Source organism: Oxyura jamaicensis, chromosome 15, assembly GCF_011077185.1.
Source record: "Oxyura jamaicensis isolate SHBP4307 breed ruddy duck chromosome 15, BPBGC_Ojam_1.0, whole genome shotgun sequence".
Taxonomy (NCBI): domain Eukaryota; kingdom Metazoa; phylum Chordata; class Aves; order Anseriformes; family Anatidae; genus Oxyura; species Oxyura jamaicensis.
The window spans coordinates 9,956,090-9,979,160 of NC_048907.1; the positions used below are offsets into that span (position 1 = coordinate 9,956,090).

At 44.5% G+C, this 23,071-nt stretch overlaps 1 protein-coding gene and 1 long non-coding RNA gene across 3 annotated transcripts in view; both read left to right on the forward strand.

Annotated features, from left to right (window-relative positions):
* The first annotated feature begins 962 nt into the window (after positions 1 to 962).
* On the forward strand, positions 963 to 9,050 carry LOC118174727. 2 transcript variants are annotated; one of them, XR_004754758.1, is made up of 2 exons: positions 963 to 3,105; positions 3,837 to 9,050. It is a non-coding gene; the product is annotated as an uncharacterized LOC118174727 (long non-coding RNA). The 2 variants fall into 2 exon arrangements; XR_004754757.1 differs by having other exon boundaries at positions 963 to 1,040.
* Positions 9,051 to 11,645: 2,595 nt separating this feature from the next.
* Positions 11,646 to 23,071, forward strand: part of MAPK1 (mitogen-activated protein kinase 1) — a 41,777-nt gene continuing 30,351 nt past the window's right edge. The window contains exon 1 of the mRNA XM_035340453.1: positions 11,646 to 11,966. Within this exon, the coding sequence (XP_035196344.1) occupies positions 11,824 to 11,966 (143 nt within the window). The 5' untranslated portion in view covers positions 11,646 to 11,823. The remainder of the gene's footprint in view (positions 11,967 to 23,071) is intronic.

The window sequence follows — 23,071 nt, forward strand, 5'->3', positions numbered from 1 at the left end:
TCCCCCTGGGTAATGGGTGTGATTTTGAGCTTACAGCACAGACCTACAACTCTACTGCCTGCACAGAGTAAGTAGGAGTAATGGAGAAGTATCCTTTCTAAATGTACGTGTCACTAGAATGGGCAGAGATGTTTCTTGACAGCTGTTAAGATATTTGCTGGCAGCACAGGGATGAGTGTTGAGCTGTGGGAATAATGGGTTCATTTCCAAGTTCAACAGCGGATGAATCTAGATGTCGTGCTGCCTTATTCTGTACAACATTACTACAGTGTACGCCTGCTTTCCCTCTCCCTGTCCTGTAGCACAGTTCTCCAGCTTCTGCCCTGTGTTCATCTCGATCTCCACAACACGGTTCCGTACCCCCCAGCTCCTCCCTCCTTGCGCATCCCTTTTGGCCTGCATCTCTCTTCCCTCTCTCCTGCTGGGGATGGCTGTAATCCGCCGAGGAATGTGGCCCACAGGCCCCTGCAGGACCTGGGCGTGTGACTCCAGAGAGCCTGCGATGGGGAATGCAAAGCAGGAAAAAGCAATCTCGTGTCACCTGGCAGCACAGGGAGGGGAGAGCTGGGGATCTGCTTGGCTCTCCAGTCGTCTCATCAGACAGAAAAATAGAGGCTAGACTTTTCGGCTGCATGTGTTATGTCCCTATTCATTGTGACTGGGTGATGTATTCTCTGCCTGTGGTTTTAATAAACATCTTTCTAAGCTACTTTCTGCTTCAGCCCCCCTTGGGATAGCTCTTTCCACTCAGCCGCATCAGTATGCCGAAGATGTTAAGTTGAACGTGCGGAACGGGAAAAGGGAGAACTTCCCATGCAGCATCTAAGGAAGCCCTAACTTTAACAATATCTCTATGGAGCTGCTGTATATTACAAACCTCACCTGAATTGTAAGTTGCACAAAGCTCTCTCAATCACAGTAACTCTTCTTCCCTTTCCTTTTTTTATTTATATGTCCACGGAGCACTCAAAAGCATTTGCAAGGGGAATCCCAAACCGTTAGGACACAAACTCGTGCTGGGTTCTATTACGGCCTTGCAGGTAGGACGTTGCTGTGTTTTAGAGTATCCTGAAAATTTCAACAGGGATATAGGGGGAAAAAAATAAATCATTGTTCTGTGTTTGGAAACTAAGCTGTGTTCTATGTAGTAAGCACCCATCTTAACCCTGCTGGAGCAGAACAACACCCCTTTTCTAGCAGAAACCAGAGTTGTTGTTAATTAATGTCTTGCTGAAAACTAAGTCTTTGCCATCTGTTCCGCCCCCTCACTACGAATGCCACTCTCATTATGTTGATTATGTAATTAAAAATGAAAATATATTTTGGTAGAGTGCTGCATAGGCATCTGTGCTGATTCTTCTGTTCCTATTCACTGCCCCCTGCCCCCCAGCCCATACAAAAAGGAAAAGACAACAATTGTTTGGCTCGCCAGGAGCTTTATGCTGAAGCTGTGGCACTGGCTGCCAGACTGGTGCACGTCATGGGAGCAGCCACTTGAACCCTGCTGTGTTTGAGCTGCGTGTCCTTCAGAAACCCTGGTTATTAGGTTCATGAGAAATCCGTGGCAGGAAGCTGCCCCTTAAACTGAAGCGGCTTTAAGTTCTTGTGATGGGTTAACTTGAATCCAGATCAAGAAAAGTGAAAAAGAAAAGAGGCCTGGCTACTTTATAAGTGATAGCGTGACCTCCGAGATGAGCGAGGCTGCTCGTTTTACAAATATGGCCTATGTCTAAGGGTGGAGGAAGAGAAAAAGAGGAGGGGTAGCTTTCCTGTAAGCGGGTTAGAGCAATTACTGAGGTCTCTTACAGCAAATGAAGTTGTCAGTGTGAGTCACATTCCCTTTTTTCCCTCTCCCTGCCAAGTTTTAAGCAGTAACCAGACAGAGAGGGAAAAAAAAGGGAAAAGTAACAATGGAGAAAAGTTGAACTGAAACAACCCTTCATTCAGGGTATTGTTTGACATTTTAGTTCTGATTGTACATAGAGATAAAGGGTCTATAAATATCCTGTCTGCTGAAATTCCTTATCACAACATCGCCTGTCAGCTGAACAAATAGGTTAGGTTCTCCAAATACTACCTAATTACATATGTAAATACAAAATTACTGATTATATCCCTGCACCACGTGGAATGAAGGCCTGCTCACTGGAAGGGACGTTAACCTTGTCTGTCTTACTGGGAGATGCCCCAGCCTCAGGAGAGCAAACGGCACATACAGCTGTTGCTGCTGAATTGGTGCAAGCTCCAAGACCAGACTGAGCGAAGCAACAAGATATTTATCTGGCTAACGAGACTAGATGAAAGCATCTTCTGATGCTTTTGAAAGTATCTTAGCATTTAGTTCTGTTTAACAAATGGCTGGAAGCTTTTCTACTCTGCTTTAGAGCTTTTAATGAAGCATTGTGATTCCCATTGTGGTTGATTGTTTGACACTCTTATTATTACTGGTATGCATAGCGTTTTTTAATGTTTGACAGCTGGAGAAAGAAGTATTTTGTGCATTCAAACTTTTAGTACAAAGCTGCTGTTTTCCATTCTGCCTTTGCCTTTGTCTTTTATTCTTGCTGATGCAAATCAACGAAAGACAGAACTGATGAAATTACGTTTGTTTACTTTTTACTTGATAATAAGACACAGCCAGCCTTTTATAAAAGACAGAAATAGGGGATGTGAATGTTTCTACAGTATTTCTAGAAATGTTTTTTTTTTTCTTACAATATAAAGGCATTTATTTGTTTCATGTGTCTTGATTTATAAGATAATGTGCACTTCCTAATGCATGTGGAATAAGAATGGAGCAATGAATGACGGTTAGCAATGGATTCCATTTGAAAAGCTCATAGCTTGTTGTTTTTCTTAATTCAACAGTATAAATGATCATAGCACATCACAAGATAAACACACTAAGATACCTCTGTCCTTCACAGTAGGACTGCCTCTGATCGTTATTGCGTATTTGTTATATAGCTATACAAAAATCCACCCCATCAGCTTTGGCTTTACACACATGTAATTGTTACTGGCTTTGATACATTTGTATGATACTGGAAAGAAACAATCACTGAGAGGCAGGGCTGCAGAAATCAGATACCCATGGTTGTTTTGGTGAGTAACGCGCATGTCTTGTGGATTGTGTAATGCTTTTTTTTTTTTTTTTTTTTTAAATGCTTGTCCTGAGAAAGAAGGCCTGCATTTATCAATCTGCCTTGTGAGTGTGCGTGCAAGCAAAAAGGTCCTGGATTGGGAGTACGTTTCTAGATGTCAGTAGCTGTGGCTGAAAGATTTTGGAAGGAGTAAAAAGCAGAAATGAGAGGAAGATAATGAATGGAAAGAAGTTAGTAAGAAAGGCACTATAAAACTGCTCTCGTGATCACTGTTTCCTGCATTTTGGCCAGAAAGGACAGAAGGGCAGTAAAGGATGGCAAAGGCAAGAGAGGTGCCTGAAGGCTTTCCAGCAGTGTAGCCAAATCTCCCTGTTCCACAGACAAAACTAGACTGACAGAGTGATATCATAAGGCAGCTGAGCCAGATCTAACCAATTGCTGGTATCAGAAAGGGCAGTTCTGCTCCCGGCCTTGCTGCTTTCTTTGCACAGGCCTGGTGCTTGTCTGGACCCTTTGAGTTTATGCAGCTCAATGAACTGTAAGAAAATGAATTCAGCAAAAAATAGTGAAGTACCAGCCCAGGAGGGAAGGAGGGTTAGGCACTGTGAGGAGCAAAACCGGAACCACAATGAGTGGGAGAAGCATGGATGTCAGACTTTTGCTGCAGGTGTGGGGTGTTCTGGAGGATGCCTTGCTGCTACCCTATACCTAACCTCCCACTTTATCTCCTAGGCGATGCCTCACTAAAAAGGGCATGAAATGAGCATGGTCTGATCAAGAAAGATGCCCGGACAGGTGAAGGGAGGCAATCCAGCAATGCCAGTCCACACAGCAGAGAAGGGAATGAACTGCTGCGGGACTGCAGGAGCCCAGGAGAGTGTTGTCATGGGTAAGGGTAGTGGGAGAGGAACCAAGAAGGAAACAGGATGTGTTCAGAATGACTGCAGAATGCTGCTGCAACGAGCAAGCACAGAGACAGCGCTGGAATACGGAGCCATGGTCCCATCTTGCTAATCCAGCTCTCAAAGGGTTTTTCTAATGTATCCACGTAGCAGGCCTGGAAGGGGGAGTCCTGTTTATCTCCATTATTTAGGTATACATTTCTCCAAATTGGGATTTGATAAGAGGACAGCTGCTGCATTTTTATTATTTGAGACAAGCGGCAGTAAAAGCTGTTCAGAGCTCACGATGGAAATGTATCCGCATATTGGCACTTATCCAGCTGCACTTCACAAAGGTAAATGGGATGTGAGAGTGGTATGCTGCCCCCTTTTAATCCATTTTCTATAGAAGGGGGTACTTTGCTTCTCTGCGGGAAAGGCCAGCACAGCTACTGTGCTAATAAACGCTCATTTCTCACTGCAGCATATGGGCTTCCCAGACTCATAAATCCAGGCAATTTGTAGTTGAATTACAATTAAATATCCACACACATTTCCATACCATGGTCTGGTGCACAAGGCATAGGCCTAAGTGGCTGGACATCTGCTGTCTGCTCTCCCATACGTAGTGTTTGGCAGAACATAATTGCTTAATTTTACTCTACCTCCATTAACAGTACCTGTAAAATAGGATGCAGAGCATCATCCTACAGATGTTTTGGCGTATTCTTCAAGAAGAGTAGCACTTTCTTTCTTCCTCTTTTTTTCTTCCATTTAAAAAAAATAAATATATTTTTAAGCACCTCTTATTGTCAAATAATCAGAAATACTTTTCAATGCTGTTGATCATTCAGTCAAAGGATTTCCAGGTCAGGCGTTCAGTTTGGCTCTAATGACAGTGGGAAATGAGACATCATATTAAAAACTTAGTTGAGATGCAGGACACTCATAGATCCTCTCAACAATTTAGTGTCATTTGTACAAGACCCAGAGACTCAGTAATGCAATAAGATAAATGTAGTGCTTGATTACAATGGATGTATTGCACTTAAAAAGGCATTTTATTGTTAGGCTCTGCATATCTAAAGTAATAACCACTGTATGTCAGGCAAGACAATGGTAAAGTAAGCCAGATAATTTTCCCATTGTTAAAACTTTCAAAATCCAAAAAGCTATAAATGTCTTAATTACGTTCAATTTAGCTAGATCTAGTGCTGGTGGCTGGAGGGAACATCTTTCTGAGGTTCAGTCTTTCCCCTGGTCTAACTGATAACATTTAAAACTCTGCCACTTACACTGTTACAGCTATTTAAAGAAGAATTATATGTAGTCATTACCCATCTTGAGTTTCCTTGCAGCAGGGTTAACATATGAAACTGCAGTTTAGTTGTTCTCCTTTGTCCCAGGAAGCTTGAACAAAGATAAAGAGTCTGCCCAGAGCTCAACCAGCATCCTTCAGTGCTGAAGCTCTGTGAGGCCAAGGGCTGTCTTCTGCACTGTTGTATAGTTACCTAACAAAATGCTTATTCCCTGTGGATTTGGGAGAAACTTTGAATTTTGCCCCCTTGACTCCAACCCCATGTGTCTGTCAGCTTCCGACTAAGTTCTAGCCACGATCACAAGAACATCCTAAATCAGTCTCAGTAGTTTGTATTTCCTTACCAAAGATCTTATCTGCTGTGGGTGCAAGTTGCACCATAGTGCTGGTGTTCAAAATTTTTCACCCTTCTGTTTCACAGCTCTGCCTTTTCAGTCTAGGTTAATTTATCTAGAAGAATTGAGACAAAGCTGTCCAGTGAGAAAGGCCGTGCAGCGAGACAGCAGTGCTCTGAGCATCTGCACAATTTGTATATTTGATTCGGTACCTCCGCACTTGCAGGTTATTGTTGGTCCTACTTTTGCCGTTTTCTTATAAGGCTCTGTGCTGCATCAGTGTGGATGTTCATTCTCTGTATACCTATGTTCTTCACAAAATGACAAATGCTGATAGTAAAAATTACATTTGCTCATTAAAAGATATCGCTACTTATATATCACAGATATATATCTGTGTATATATATATGCTGGGGTCCAGTGACCTAATGAGAGGTGTGGCTTGGATTTCAGTGGGACATGAGCTGGGCGTCGAAATCTGCTTCTCACATGAGTATTCCCCTGATACATATCATGAAAACCTTCTTCTGTTTATAATGACAGATGCCACAGGGGGTTATATATTTGGATATATATATATTTTTTTTCGTAGTGTTTATTATCAAATGCTTGCAAGTTCTATGATGTGGTAAAAACTCTCTCTCTGGATAAACAGGAAGCACTCAGAGGTATTGCATTACCCACGTAACGCAACACAGATTCCAACAGCTTGGCTCTTTTTTTCAACATACTGTGACACCACTTCCTTCAGGAAATCTCTTGTCTGCAGAGCTCATTTCTGCTATAGATATGCAAAACTGCAATAATTGGTTGTTTTAAAAACGCATGTTGATTTGCCAGTTTCAGACTGTGGAAACTGATGTTTAATTGATATAATGTCTTTAAAAATATGCAATGCAGACTCTTAGGGCTCTTAGGTCAGTGGGCTGACCAAAGTGCAAGGAGCAGTGACTGACACCATCCCTCCCACAGGTGCACTGGTGCAGCTTAGAGAGCAACGATGCAGATTTTCCCTGCAGGAACCTGAAATGTGTCTCAGCTGTAAATCTGGAGGAGCCTCTTCTGCAGTCCTGCCACACAGTGTCAGCAAGGCCTGGGTCTGCCCTGTACAGGGTGAACGGCAGTCCTGGTTCCAGTCAGGTCTTATCTGCCAAGGCTAGCAACAAAAAAAACTAAGTATGTCTGTTCATATGTGGACACCTGTATTCAGAATAGCTGTGCCAAGGCAGCGTGATGGATCAGTATTGGCTGAATTTTGAACCCCAGTGGCGTTTATGTGGAAATCTCAGAATGCCGTAAGTGTACTGTTTCCTGTGTCTTGTTTCTGTTCAGCCAGTGCCCATCGCTTAGACTAAGCGTGACAACAGCAGACAGTTGGAATTATATTTGTGCCACCACAAAATCCTTAGATACGTGTTTGTAACAAACCACCCAAAGTGACAACATCACTTTAAAGGAAGTCCTAGTAAGGTCTTGTTTGAAGGTTTAGTATCATTTCCCAGACTGGTTCTCAGTGAAGGGACTTCTGTGTCTGCCAAGTGCTTTATTTGCACAAGCCAGATGCAATTGGGTGTAGATATCAGGACTGATGCTTTCTCCTCTGCCCTCAGCTATAAGCAAGAAATACTGAAAACAGAGTTGCTGCAATATCTAGACAGCATAAAACCTCAGTGATCCTGTTTCTACGTTCTTTAACTTCCTCCTTTGTTGGAGGCATCACTTGTCCTGCCAACAGCTGAACTGAGAACAAGTGGGGGAAAGAGTACATATTTTAGGGTTTGTAAATCATCAGATTGTGAGGTTTTCTAACAATCTTGTCTCTTTTCTGTATTTTACTGTATTTGCCTAACAATCAGTGATTTCAGAAATAGATCAAGAGACTGATATTACACGCTAGCTAAATCAATTTTGTAAAAACATAATAGCTTTTTTCAGTGCATAAAGCATAGGCACAAGAGAAATGTTAATGTAGCAGGATTTCAGCGACATCCTCACAAGTCACTCTAACATTCCATCTAAATACTGGCTGTGCATGTGTTTTGTTTTGCCAGTCCTGTAGAATAACTTTGTCTTGTTCAATTCTTTTATCATCTGTAGCTTGTTTACTGAATTTTAAGTCTTGGGCGAGATGAATCAAGCTCATGAAGAGAAGTTGGTTTTCAAAAGATACAAGCTCCAGATAACTGAGGACAAGTAAAGCACACAACAATATTGAAATCACTCAGTTTTATTGCAGCTGACTGAGACAGAGCGTGCTTTGAAGCTGGGAAATTTCCATTACTGAAGTGCAGGACAGTGCCTGGATACTGCTGCTACTGCAGTTGAGAAATAAAAGCAACTTAATTTTACTTAACAGCAAAATATCAGTATATTAGTTTAAATTGTTAGAATTATATAAGCTTTTAAAGTTGCTGTAAAATGGATCCCTTCTAAAACATTCAGAATACAGTTTTAAACTTCTTGTATGAAACTAAATAACACAAAAATGAGTTGAAATTGTACCTGAGCTTTCAAACTATATCATATTTGTGAACAGCAAATCTAACAAGAACTTGATAGATAATACATCCCTTACAATGTGACAGCGACGGAATGATATCCAGTGCAAAATCAAGGCTGTTTCTGACAGAGTAGTTCTGCAATTAATAATCCTTTGTGCGCCCCTTGGCACGCACAAAACAAACATAGCAATCTGTTTATTAATTTTAAGCCCATAAGGTATAAGCCACCATAAGTTTCCTGCAAATTCAGTCAGAATGTTGAATGGGGGAAAATAGAAAATACCGGGGGAAAAAGAATGAAATTAATTTTGGCATCAAGTTATCCAGCACTTTGGGCATGAAACTTTTAACTTCCCAACAGCATAAGGTTACAGAGAGATTCTCATTTATGCTAAGGTCACTTCACACAGTCAAAGCAGTGGCCAATATTTAAATGAAAATTAGTCTCAAGGGATTTCGGCTGTATTTCACCAGTTAACTCAAGCCCAGGTAGGTACTGCCTAGAAGTCATTAGCATCTGATGCTCTTTATGAATCTAAGGGTAGTTCCCAGTGGATCAGAGCTCATATCTAAGCAATTTAAGTTTGCGTCTCATACATCACCATGGTTCCTGAGTGCCTGAGAAGTTAAAATGTATCTTTATGAAACATCTTACATGTCTTTCTTTTTTTTTCTCCCCCGCACAGAGGCTTGAGGTCTCTTTAACTAATGCTGGGTAAATTGTTTTATATACTTAATGCCTGTAATTTGTTTTGGTGGTGAGGGTGGCAGGTCAGGGTCATTCTGAGGTACTCTGAAAGCAAATGCCACACTCCTGCAGCAGATACCGTAAAAGCTGCATCTTCAATGTCTCCATGCAAATAATACAACTATCACAGTGGTGGTGATTTTAGGAGATGTAGCTTTAATTTTCAAAAAAGAATGGAACCACTCCCACCCCTAATAAAATATGACACTGTAGGGCAGTTACGTGTTTGTTCTTTGCCTAAACCTGATCATGCTGTTTCCAGAACTCGTAGGGCCTTTCCTAGTATGACATTTGCTTTTCGAGAGACCTATTTACAGAATGCAAATTTAACAGTTAAAGTAGATGTGTATAACTGTACAGAGAACTTGCAGACCCTGATTGTAGAATGAACTCATCCATGTGACTCCTGAACTTGATATGAAGATGATCCAAACTGTGGCATATTTAAACTGACCCATTGTATGGCTTAGCTGTTTCCTAATATAGCTTTCAAACAGAAGGTACTGCATTTCTCTTTGGAGAAACTCTTCTTAGCAGTGTTTTTGTTTCTGGTTCAGGCACGGAGACAGGTTTTCCCCCCTGCTTTTCATTATCTGCTGTCATTTTGTAGTATCACCTGTCCCCCCAACATAACCCATTATACTGATCATCAAACTAATAATTTTTGTAAAACACACATTCTTTTCAGATTTAAGGCTCTAATGTCACCTTGCTAAAGTAAAAGACCCAACGTTAAGTGCAGGTAATAGCTGTCTATTTAAATAGGCTGAGAGGCAATTGGTAACATTTCTATCCCGTCTGCCTAACTCACTAACTGCAGTGCTTCATTTAAATATGTACGCTAAGTTCTGTCACAAGAGAAATTGTTGGCCAAGTATGCCATAGCCTTTTGGTTGCTTATGATTGGACATATCTGAACACAGCATTCAAAGGCGCTGATGGTCTTTCCACAATGTCCTGGTCTGCCTGCTTGGTTTTCTTTTTGTTCTGATGCATCCTGGTGAAGGTAGAAAATAATGTAGATACACACGAGTTTTTAATTAGATTTTGCTATGACAGGTTGTGTTTAAACTAGATTCCCTATAATCATTTGTTTTGCATTTGCTGATGACAGATTTATTTATGTAAGAAATCAGAACTGTAACCATAAATTCATTTTTGGAGTTGAGAACCTTTTAAATCTTATTTTACTTGTTTTCAGAAAATTTAAACATTTATTCACATTTACTGCTGTCTAAAATTTCAGAGAAAAATAATGCTGGGTTTCTAAAATGCAGAAGAACGCATTGTGAAAAAGATGCAAGGGAAAATAAAATGAAAGCACTATCCCACTCAAATACACAACAACAACAACAACAAAAAGTATAGCTGAATGTCTGATAAATATACAGAGGAGTTTATTAGATTTTGTTGGCTATCTGTGACAGCTTTCACTCTGTCAAACTGAAACCTGACCTGCTGGGTAGGGCTGCATCAAAGGGGATGGCCCTTTGGGGGCTGGGGTGGCCAGGAGGCCGCACAGTGAAAGCAGGGACTTCCCTTGATTTCTGGTCAAACAGAGCCCAATGCGCTGGGGGACGCTAATAAGTTGTCATTTGGAGATTGTACAGTATCTGTACAAGCGTCAGGAGGCGGGAGGCCTCAGGTGCCCTCTGGCAGGAGGCAATGGAGAGCACCCCGAGGGCTGCCCTGAAGGCAGCGGTGGGAGGCAGCAGGGCAGGCGGTGCGGGTGGCAGTAGGAGGAACGTCAGCAGAAAGGGACTGCGGTGTCAGAGCTGAGAGAAATGGGGAAAGAAGGAAGAGGGCAAGGTACAAGTGGTGAGAACCTCAGAGGAACTGGACTGTCCTGTAACAGCTTCTGGGGGAGCGCTGGTAATCGGGAATGCAAAACCAGCCAGTTTGTGGGGTAAAGCACAGCGGGGTATGCGGATGGTTCCGTGCTGGGGTCTTCAGGCAGGATTTGGCGCTCAGGAGGGACTGTGTAGATGCAGGCACACTGAGATGCGTGAAAATACCTATTTGACAGAATTTTGGAAGGAATGGGAGAGTACACAGCTCGAGCAGCACTACTTAAATTAAGGAGCTGGGTGATTTCACATCGGGGCTGGTTTTTGGCTTAAAGATCACTGTGAGACAAGATGGTTACGGAATTGCAGAACAACATCAGAGGCGTTACAAGCTCTGCGCTTAACTCCTGTGAACTTATGGCTCAGGGGAAGGCTGCTGTGGGAGAAGCGAGCCGGGAGGGAGCAGGCACGGGCGGGCGTCGGGTCGAGGATCCAGGGCCAGCCGCGCTTCCACCTCGCGGCCCGGCCGCGTCCTCAGCTCTGCGTAAACACAGCGCTAACCAGCGCCTGCACGACCACGCACCGCAAAGCGAGGAGGCGCCTCGACGGGCTCGCCCCGTGCCGGCCGTGCTGTGCCGCCCGCCGAGCCCCGCCGCGGCCCGGGCTCCATTTCCTGCCCCGCCGCCCCCTCACGCCTCTAATGGCGGCGGGCGGCCCGCAGCGCCGCCGCGCCCACCACGTGACCCGCCCGCCGCGCCCCCTCCCCAGCGGCTGCGGTTACCGCAGTCCTCGGCCCCGCCCCTCCTCAACCAGGCCCCGCCCCAGACCCGCCCCCCTCCATCCGAGGCCCCGCCCCCTCCGCGCGAGGCCCCGCCTCCCTCTCCCCTCCCTCCCCTCCCCCCCCCCCGCCCCTCTCGATGCGCGCGCGCGCGGCCGGCGGCGTCTCCTCAGAGCGGCCGCGGCGGGCACGGCGCTGACGGGGCCCGGGGGCCGGCGGGCGCTGCTGCGGAGTGGGCGACGCCTCTCGTCCTCCCGGCCGCCCTCCTCCTCCTCCTCCTGCTCGCTGCCCCTGTCCTCCCTCCCGCCTCTCCTCCGCTTCCCGTCCCCCCCCCGCGCCCGGTGCCCGCGGTTCCCGGCGCGGACACAACATGGCGGCGGTGTCGGGGGCCGCGGCTGCGGGCGGCTCCGCCAACGCCGGGGGCCCGGAGATGGTGCGGGGCCAGGTGTTCGACGTGGGGCCGCGCTACACCAACCTCTCCTACATCGGCGAGGGGGCCTACGGCATGGTGTGGTGAGTGCCGGCGGCGCGGCCCGACCCGGCGGGGCAGCGCCCCAGCCCTCCCCTCCCTTCCCTTCCCTTCGCCTCCTTCCCTTCCCTCGCGGCCCGCCCTGGCCGCGGGGAGCGGCCCTGGGGCAGCCCCGCAGCCCTGCCCGCCCCCCCCCGGCGTCGCCCCGCCGCCTCCCCCCGCTCCCCGCCCGCCTGAGCGCGGGCCCGGCCCCGCGCTTGGGTTCCCGGCTCCGTGAGGGGACCGCGGCCGGGAGGGAGGGCGCGGGGCTGGGAGGGCCGAGGGGTGCTGCTGGGGTCCCGCACCTCGCCTTGTGCCCGTCCCGGGGCTCACTCGGCGGCCCGATCCCCCCCCAAAAAGGGGTCTGGGCGTGCTGTCCCTGCCCGGCCCCTCGCAGGGCGCGTTGTGTGCTCCGCCCGGCCTGCCCGGGCATTGTGTGCGGGCACCCCCGGGCAGGTGGAACCGCTCCTCGGCCCCGCTGGGCTGTTTGGTAGCACCAGGGCTTGCGCCGAGTCCCGCAAACAAGCAGCCGGGCTATTGCTTCGGCTAACATCAGCCTTAGGGAGCTAAATGGATGAGCTGCCAAATTCTAAAGAGCGGTGGTGAGATGGTGGTGGTGGCTTTTTTTTTTTTTTTTTTTTTTTTTTTTATCAGCCTGGATGTGCTGGGGTGAGCTGAGATGCTGCCGCGAGATAGCATATCTAGTGACGGGGTGATGCCTGGCGTACGCAGTGACCTCGCCTGGGGTTTCTCACTGCGTCCTCCTCAGTAGTTAAAGAAACTTATTTCTGCAATAACTGAAGGGATTTGGATGGAAAACTTTTTCTGACGTTACTCTACCAACTTTGTTCCAACACTGCTGCTGTTTTTTGGCACATTTTTTGAGGTGCTAAATGAGGTTTATGGGCCATGACTTCATGAAAGCTGTATCAGCATTAATTTCTCTCCCTGATGTTTAATCTTTTGTAAACCAGTACATTTCTCAACAAAGGCTCTTCTCAGCCTTCAGCTATATGTTGCAGATTTTTATAGCTATAGGTTTTTGTATATAGTCACTGAATTGTGCTGGCCTATTGAGATGAAGTCATCCTGCCTTTCAGAATGGAAGCTTTCATCTAGGCCTGAGCTTAGCTGAGAGATAAGCCTCTGTTAGAAAGTTCTGAGTCGTGGCCTTCACTTTTCTGTTGTGGGAACAACCTCTACGGTATTAATCAAAAATCCTGTTTACGGGGGTAAAAATAACCTTCTTATTGGTTTGTGTTAGAAGTCACAACAACACATCCAGTCCAAAACTTGGTTGTGGTACAGAAGTTGTTATTGTGTCCTTTATCACCCGAGCTAGCACAACTAAGCCAGCGCAGATAACCTCGGTGCTAACTGCACTGGTTTACACTTGCAGTCTGATTTAGGAAAGTACACGGGAGCTTTCGATATGCGTGCTGTGTACCGTCCCGTTCATATCAGCGGGGTGTTAGAAAGCGGTAACACAGGCATCGTGTGAAAGCTGAAGTATTTCACCACCGATCACAGATTGCAAGAAGCAGCACGACGGCGGTGGATGCCCTTTTTTGGCATCACTACGCTGGTGAGCAGATACAGGGAAAACGGGGTCACTTTCTTCCCCTCCAAATCATATGTTGCTCAGTTCTGGTACGGAAACCGTTTTTTCCCCCACACTGCAGAAGGTTATCTGTTATTTAAATACTTGCTCCAATAAATTGTGTCTGCTTTGGATGCTGCATGTAGTTGTTTAAAAATACAAATCTCCAGTGTAGTTGAAATATATACATTTGGTTCCTGCATTTTCTCCTCTAAAGGTACTAATTGGAAATACGAAGTTTAATACGTTGTGCTCTTAGTTATTGATCTTCTGCCTTGGGTGTGAAATGACAGGGAACAAAGTCTCAGTTTATGCTGTGTACTTGATAAGGAAAGTGTTGGGTGCACATGTTCTAGCTAAATGCCATAGCAACTGTAATGTGCTGTAGTGCATAGCACACAAGCTACTATGATTAAGTAGCTTTACTTACAGATCAGCGGGGTATAGCTTGTGCAGATTAATGCTGCCTGTTTCTTACCCTGCTTTGATTGCTAATGCAGTGAGCATCTGCAGAAGCATCTCCCTTTGGGGTGGGGGGTGGTAGAGGGCAAGCTGTCAGGGTGCAGGTGGAGACATTTCCCGCTCGTGTAAAATCCATTTAAATCTGTACACTTAAAGGAAGGACAGCAAAGCAGGCCTTAATGGCTTTCTTTTAGACCTTCAGCTAATGTGTGTGACTGGGGAGATGCTCGTTACTTACAAGTGCATTGTGCTGTAAGGCACAAGGTGGAAAACAAGTGACTTAACTATTGAAATCCTTCACTCTCCTCGTTTTTCCTAATGTGCTTATTTCTGGATTATCGAATTAGGGAGTTCATAACAAAAATATTTTAATTGTGTTACTGCAAAAAAGGACGAATGAAATATTCTTAGGATACTGCTGTTACAGCCAGCCTTCCATTTTGATTTTGCAGCACTGAATAATGTTTGACAAATACTGATCAAAACCTAAAATAACAGCACAGGAAATAGAGGAAAATGTTGACTGAATGCACTGCACACAAATGTTCTCTCATCTGGATTTGAAAGCCCTTAAAGGCGTTCAAGGATTTCTCTCCATTTTCTCTATTGCATTGTCATTTTTAACCTATTTGGGTTTTCAGTTAAAAAATAAATAAAAAACCTTATCAGAGCAATATATTTACTGCTGTGCTGTGGTTGCACTTTGTCAGTAGAACAGCATATTACCAGGCAACCCCCCACCTTAATGTCCTCCAGTTAAATTCTGCCAAAACTGTGCATCCTTTGGTGGAGGCTCACATCTTACTCAGCACTTTTGCTGCTGGGGGTGAAGTGGTTAATTAGTGCATATCCATCTGAGCATCCCCCTCTGAACTGTTTTTTTTTTGCTTTTGGTGTTTTTGCATGGGGAACCAGGGAATGAGCACAGTGCAAACCAAGCCTCAGCTGAAATCCTCAGCACTTTCTAGGACTGCAGGACATTCTTTGAGCAATTATTTAGTCATACTATCATGTTTGTTCCTCTAAATTAATTTATCCACATACATGCAAATGTGTTTATTTTTTTCTTCTCCTTTTCTTTTGCTTCAGAGTTGTTTTCAGGGGTTTTGGTGTGAAGTTCTGGTGACGTTCCCTTTCTTCCAGTGGTAGGGGATTATTGACCCGAGAGTCAGCTAGAAATGACTTTCAGAATGAAAGTTTCAGAACTCAAACACAAACTGTGAAAGGTTTCTGAAGCTGCCTCTTCCTCCCCATTTTTTTCAAGGAGGCCTGTAAGCAGGCTGAAATTTAACCACGCTGAAATAGTGATAAAAATGGTATTGTATTGAGCCTTGTGTTTCCAGTGTGTATTGTTCTTCCACTGTTTGGTTGGCGGTAACGTGGCAAGACGACCACTTGACGGTTTAAAACAGGCCACTTCTGGAAAGAAATGGTTAATGGGAATGCGATAAGGATGTTCTGTTTTAATGTTCTGGTTTTTGGAAGCCCTTTTTGTTATCAGGCTTATGTGAGCGCAAAGTGTTATCACTGCTGCAAATCCTGCACATAAGTAATAAAGGTGAATGCAGTCAGAAGAAAATGATCTTGAAGCTCAAATCTTGTCTTTCTCAACCTGAATTTTACTGTGTTGTGAGATGTGTTTAATATTTCTTTCCAGACTGTCCAAATTAGGCAAAAAGGTAGCATTCGCCATCCCTCTGTGAGGGTCAGGTTGGTGATTTGGGGGCGACCGCTTAGTGGCAAGGGGCAGCCTGTAATTTTTTTTATTAGTCCTTTGATCTGGAGAGGGTACAACTGTAATGATGGAGCAAGGATGGCTTTGTGTCGTGTTTATAAGCGCTGTTAGGAGTGCAGGTTGCACATAGGTGTCGATACCTGTTAATTAGCGTGTTTTGGTATGCGTGATAAGGCAGACAGCTGATACAAGTCCGCCAACCCTAATTCATCCTCGTTAGTGCAAGGATCAGAGTAGAAAATTAGAGAATGTAATTGGTGGCTGGTTATCAGCTTGTTCCCTCTGGGGAGAAGGCAAGTAAGCATTTCCCTTCAGTCACCCCAGCCTCCAGCGCTGGCTTAACCCAGAGACAAGAAGGACAAGAAGGAGCACTGGAGCTGCTCTCCTTGCTCACCCCGGTGGCACCACGGGCAGGCTGCGGGGCCGGGGCAGCAGCTGCTTGTTCTCTGCTCCTATCAAGGCTGTCTTGAAGGTTTATGGTGAGAGGTTGCAACTTCTCTGCCCAAAGTAATGGGATGCTGGCCTGAGTTGGAGAGTGCAGCTCAGGGACGCTTGCATTTCATAAATGAATTCACATTTTCTTAACGTGGTATGGTTCAGCCCACAGAAACAGATAACTTGTGGGGTTTTTAGCACGATATATTAAGGAAATAAGGCTTATGTGTTCACAGTAGCTGCATGTGGTTGTGTCAGTCTGTCTCCTGCACCCCTACATACGGCTCTTAAACCTGGTGCCTGCCTTCCATCGAGTCTGACAGATGGTAGAGGTCTTAAAGATGGAAAGGTTCTTCATGTTTCTTAAACACTGGTATTTTGCTAGAGCTAAGAAATGCTACACGCTGCTCTGCTGAGGAAGAGACCAGGTCAGGAGGTCACATGTGAGAAGAGCCGTGCCGGATGCCCCGGTTTCGTGGATGGCTCTGTTGGTAGCTCTTGTGGACAGAAACACGTCCCTGCAGGACAGCGGGGTGGCGGCCTGGAGGAAGGGCTGGTGCTGCCAGCTGAGGTGTGCGGCTCAGCCCAGCTGGAAACCAGTCCTTGGCTAACAAAGTGATTTTTTTTAAAAAAAAAATAATGCTTTGTCATGGCTTTCAGCTGTGGTCTAGAAAGGAAATAAACTGATCAATTTGATGTTTAATAGCATTTTGACATCTTGCTGGGGAATAGTTCACAGAATAGCGCAGGTTGGAGGATACTTCCTGAGTTCATTTAGTTTAACCTCCTGCTTGGAGCGGGGCTGACTTCAGAATCAGAGCAAGCAGCTCAAGCTCAGTCTTTCCAAAATCTCCAGGGATGGGAATTCCACAAGTTCTCTGGGCAACTCCTCGTGTTTAACCAGCTGCCTGGTGAAACTTTTGCTTTTATAAACCTGAGTATTTCCCTTGCTGTACCTTGTGACTGTTCCTGCTTGTCCTTCCTGTCTGTTTTTTACTTTCTAACCTCTGAGAAGACTCTGGATTAGTTTTTCTCTGTGATATCCCGTTGTGTAGCTTAAGACAGCCCACCACCTTCCCCCCTTTTTTTGTCTTAAACGCAATTTCCTCATTTTTTTCTTGTATGTCATGTCCTTCAGCCCCTTTGCATCCTAATGGTTTTCTGCTGGACTTGCTCCAGTAGTGGGGGAGAGCGAAACGTGACTCAGGATTGCAGATGTGGCCTCAGCAGTGACCGCGTTCCTTGACCCGACGGCTGCCTGCCCCGGAGCAGCCCCGTACGTGGTTAGCCTTGTGCTGAGCTGGAAGCACATGCTGCTAGTGGACGAAGCTGGATATTGATGTTGTCTTGCAAGAAAACACTTTTACTTGCACTTAAAGTGAAGTATTTTAGGAATTCTTCAAATAACATCTGAAAACAAACTGATTTTAATAATACTTAAGTTTTGATTTTCCATGTTGCTCAAATGCAGCGTGTGGTGGCACCAGGGTATTTTAGATTTTTTTTTTTACTGTGTTGCAAAATGAAATTAACAGTGTGTGTGAAATGGAGCAACGTGTAGTTTGTAAAAGCTAGATTCCCTTCATTGTTAGGTCAGTTATTAGAGTTTTCTGCTTCCAAACAAATCCCCTTTTCAGAAGGGACCTTAACACCCACCTTCCCCAGCCCCCTGCCATGGGCACGCCGCCTCCCACCGCACTGGGTGTCCCAAAGGCCCGTCCAGCCTGGCCTTGGGCTCTTCATGATGGGGCAGCCACAGCTTCTCTGGGCAGCCTGTGGCAGAGCCTCACTGCTCTCAGGGAATAATTTATTCCTTAATATCTAACCTAAACCCACGCTCTGCATCTTCGTGGGGCTGGCAGGATGGCTGCTGTGGGAACACGCTGCTGGGTTTGAGCAGAACCTCCCCAACAGTCCAGTTCCTAGCATAGCTGTATGCGTGTCTCGCCTAGTAGTGCCCGAACTCGGAACAACCCAAGTTCTGTTACGGGAGAAGTCGCTTCTCTTGGAAACCATTCTTCTGTGTTTTAACCGAATTTTCATAAGGGTGAAGTACTTGGAGGTGATTAGAATGCAAATGAGAGTTTTTGTTACGCGGCAGAAAGTGTTCGTCTCTGTTGTGGGTATGTTTTAACTACCAACAACTTGCAATTAGGCTCACAGTTTATAATATGTAATTACTTCATTTTGCAGTTTTCCTTAAAATCAGCAGCTGTCACTGCAGTACCTTCTCGTTTGTTTGGAGGGCGGGTGGTTCCTCCGCCGAGTATCGCCGGTGTGGGCTGAGTAAAACGGGCAGCTGTCCGAGCACCGCGGATCAGTACTCCCCAAAGTGCTTCAGTCCCGAATTGGCCCAATGCTGTTGGTGTTTGGGTGGTGCAAAGTGCCCCAAGTGACATTCAGACTGACCTTTATATTGGATTTTTTCTGAGTGTTTCGTGATTGTGAAATACCTTGGTTTTACTTACAGTATCCAAGGCGCCTTCCTGCAGATACGCTGAACAAAACAAAAACCGATATGTTTCAGGGGTAAGGGTTCACAGCCCGCGTGCTTTTTTCCCCATCTTTTTCAAAAAGATGCAAAAAAAATGCACAGTAAGGTGTGAAGGGAAGTAATTTCTGGTAGTAGTGACATGCACACTCAGTGCTAGTGGTTTTGTGTTTTGTTTTGCAAATGGAGTACTGAACTAACCATGGCAGGACAGCAAACACGAGGATACTTTATGTAGTGCTTTGTGATACTTTCATTTCTGTGGCTTTAAGAAAGCCTGTGCTTCCAGGTATGCACAGATGATTTTGAGTGATTTCTTTTTAAAAAATGCATATTTTTCTTGTTGCTTCTTTCTGGAGTGAAGTATTGTGAGTTCCTTTCTGAAATCCTGTAATGTGTGGAATCAAATAGGGTGACTTCTGAAAAATAAAGTAATTGTGTGAATCTTGCATCTTTTTCCTTCTCCTCAAGCTGATTTTAGGGAGAGTATTTGAGATACAAGTCAAATTAGAACCTGGTTAGGCAAAAGAGTAAAGCCCGTTGGGGAATTTGTTGCTCCTATCCCCACTCTCAGCTGCTTGGTAGTGCCCTCCTTCTCTCTAGGAAGGAGGGGAAATATTTTCCGCAAATATTTATAGCGCCTGCTCTGCACTGGCGTTGTTGTTGTTCTGGAGGCTCTGGCCCTGTTATGTAACTGACCTGTCTTCTCTCCGTGGCTGCTTTTTGCTGCATCTCCGTGAAGCTGTAAGCTCGGATGAGGAAGTCGGCGCCTCACTGGCTGGCGTGTGGAGGCTGGGTTTTTATGACAGCCCTGGCTAGAAGCTGAAGCTGTGGTTTCCATGATTGACTTACGCTGATCTACGACTGTGCTGCCTCTGAAGGGGCAGCCTTTCCTGCCCTGCCTCAGGTCATGGAATTCCTTCCTCCTCCCTTGTGCTGGTGTTTGCGCAGCTGCTGTGAGCAGTGTTCAAAACCTGATTTGGCTGAAAAGTTACTTTAAAAACAACAACAACATGCGCACGCACACAAAAAAAAAAGGCAGCAAGTTGATGTGACAAATGCAAAGCCACGTGAGTGCCAGTGCTGGCACAGGAAGGGAATAGGAATACGCTGGTAGAGGACTGCTTTGCTCTTCCTATTCTTAAGCTGCTTGGCTTTGAGGTCTCTGTTTTGGCACAGAGAAAGCTACTGGCCCTACTGAAACAGCAAGAAGGGGGCAGGATTGTCAGGCACAAAGAAAAGAGAGCACCGCAGTGGCTCCTTTTAATTCCCTTTGCCTTTAGGTTGTCTGAGATGCTGTTGAGCTCTAACAATTTTACCCAGAACTGATTCCCATGGAAATTGTTTTAACATTATGTAAGGAGAATATTGGAACTGAGTACAGCAGTGGGTGCTTTTGGAATGGGGGGGTTGTTTCAGGGATAGCCAGAGGGCCTTCGAACAGAACAGTGAAATTTGTGTAAATGTTAAATTTGGCATAGATGCTATCAAAGGCAATAACGGGTAGCAGAGAACCTGTACATCTAAAATGGGAGGATAAACAGGAAGGCAAAAAGTAGACAAAATAGCAAGGACTGTGCGACTATTCGGTGCTTCCATTTTCTGAGCACCAACTTGAATTAAAGTGATATATAGCAGCATGGACACATGGTGATTTGAAGTCTCATGGTACACAGCTAAATGCAAAGAAATAAAACTATTTATAAGGAGAAACAGGAAACTGAGAGAAGTGATGGGTTTCCTGGAGCATCTAAGATTCATCAGAACACCATGAAGTTAAACGATTGCTTTAATGAAACAGTACAGACAGAACCTTGGGTGAAATGCAGTTAATATTTTTCTAATGCTAATGGTAAGGTGTAGTTCTGGAATTGCTGCTCTTCATAGTTTAGCTTAATAGGTGGTAACAAAACACAGATCATCTGGTCTGCCACACCTGGGCTCACGAACTGACTGAGCTTCTGGCAAAAGTAATTTATCCAACAGACTCCATTTTGCAGGACTAGATACTTCTTTTCAAAATACTAGGAGTGAAATAAGGAATTAAACTATCAAGTCATTATTATGTGCATAGTAAATAGTTTTAAATTATAATGCTTTGAAAGGTTCTGTCAGGTTTTACTCTTCAAATTCTGAAAAATAAATTTGTGCCTTTTTAGCTTAATGGAATTATTTGAATAGATGAATGAAAACAAATCTCTTCCAGGAGGTTACAGAAGTGCCTTAAGAATTTGTGAGTGAAGGGCAATAACCTGTCCTAGGTCAGAAACTGCCGAAGAGTGAAACGTCTCAAGTGTAGTTATTCACTTCTGTCATGGGAGGGGTGGGGGGAGGCGGCATAACTGTGCCAGAAACCCCTAATGCTAGGGCTGATGCTGAAGGATGTAGGAACGATGGCTGAAAAAGTAGCTGGTAAAGCTGCAGGTAATGCAGTTATATTGTAATCCAGCCAGCTGCAGAGCTTAACAAAAAGCGAGACAGAGCAGTCTGTGTGACTGTGGGCACATCTCGCTATGCACTCGTGCTAAAATAAAGGACTCTCTTAGAAATAAGATTCTTCTCCCCCTCTTTGGAAAAGACAAAAGCAGTCAATGTTATGATAAATACGAGTTAAAGTAGCTTGTTTAGGTCATCCTCTATAACAAAACCTAAAAGGTAGAACTTGATCATTTTGTGATGAACAACAGACCAAAAGGGGGTAAGAACATGGATGGAATTCATGAGGAGATATGAAGTATCAAAGGAGTCATGCTAAAAGACTTAGATTTGTATTTTCTTAGCCCCAAACCAGCGATCTATGCAGTGGCACTAGAATTCAGACAAATCAAAGATGCTAAATAAAAATTTTCTAGTAGCATGGCATTAGGAATGTTCAGGTAAGGCCGAGCTAACACCACTGGGAAATGGGTCACACGTAGTAAATAGTTCTTTTAATGTTCTCTTGTTGCACAGTCTTCCTGTTCGGCCTTGTTTTGTACCGTGCCATGTGAGAAAATGGGGAGAAATAGTGACTTCCAGTGCCTGCTGACAGCTGTATGCTACAGCAGAGCCTGTTCTTCGGCTTTTCTCTCCTTGACAAAAAGACAATGTAAGATAAATCTGAGGTCATCCTGTAACGTATAACTTGAGGTAATTTTCCGACACTATAAATGGTGGAGAACTCAGCCATCAGGTAATTGTATGGCTACGTTTACAAGGACCCTCTGTACGTTTCTTCAGGCTTTCTCTTGAAAACTGTCTATTTCATGGTGGTACGAGGGGTGAGAAAAGGTCCGTTTCTTAAACACTCAAGCTTATGGCAATTCAGTGAATAATTCTGGTACCAAAACTTACTCTGAAGTATCTCAGTTTTGAATTGAAGTTTTTGGCATCTTTCCTCATAGGCTGCTAGTGCTTGTGGGAGTTTCACAAAGACTGAGAAGATAGGTACAGCTGGTTTTTAATAATCAGTGGGGAGTGCCTGTAGCATACTGACAGATAATTCTGAATTGCTGAATTCCAGCATATTTAACTTTTTTTTTCCCCTCTGTACAGCATGAGAAAGTATGGGATGCTCGTGTTCTTAAAGCTGTATAATCTTTTTGTAGTTTGACAAGCAGCTAGAGTGTCAAGGCTGGGATTTTTTTTTTTCCCCAAGAATTTGGTATTTAAGTAGTTCTCCATTTTCATGGATCTGTTAAATTTCCTCCATAATAAGAATTTAGAGTCTGCCAAACAAAAGCTTTAATGGAAGAAAGTAGAAGTATGCTAAGATATCCTTGTTTCTGTAGCTCATCAGACTGATGCGTGGTGCAGAAGGAAAGAGCACTCTCTCCTCCCACCTTCACAGGAGAGGGATAATGGCTCTTCTCAAAATTAAAGTGGTTAATTCTGATAATGAGACTTTTTATTTTTACTGTTCCTTTAAACATTCAAGATATATCACTGTCCATATTTCCTGTGGGAATTGGTGGGAATTCTTAAGATGTGGGGGCAGAATGTACAGAAACAGCTGTGACTCCTGGATTTACCACTGAGTATCTCCCATTTTTTATGTAATGTGAAATAATTATACTTCTTGAATTCACAACTGAGAGGCCTGGAAAATGTTGGCATGATTAGGATCATCTTACAGAGAAAGCCAATAACTAAAATGAAAACTCTGAGGATAACTTGGTTGTCTTTTCATAGACTGAGGTGCATTGAAAGAAGGCAAATACACCTTGATGTAAATGTGCATACTTCTTCTAAAAGCAAGTGCTGATTCTGTAAGGTAGTACTAGAAAAAGTTTAAATGAATAACATGCTTATTTACTTTCAAAAATATTGTGAATAAGTGGAACAAAGTGTAAAAGACTTCAATTTAACCCTGGGTGTTTACAGTTGTGGACAAGAAGTGTATTCAGTG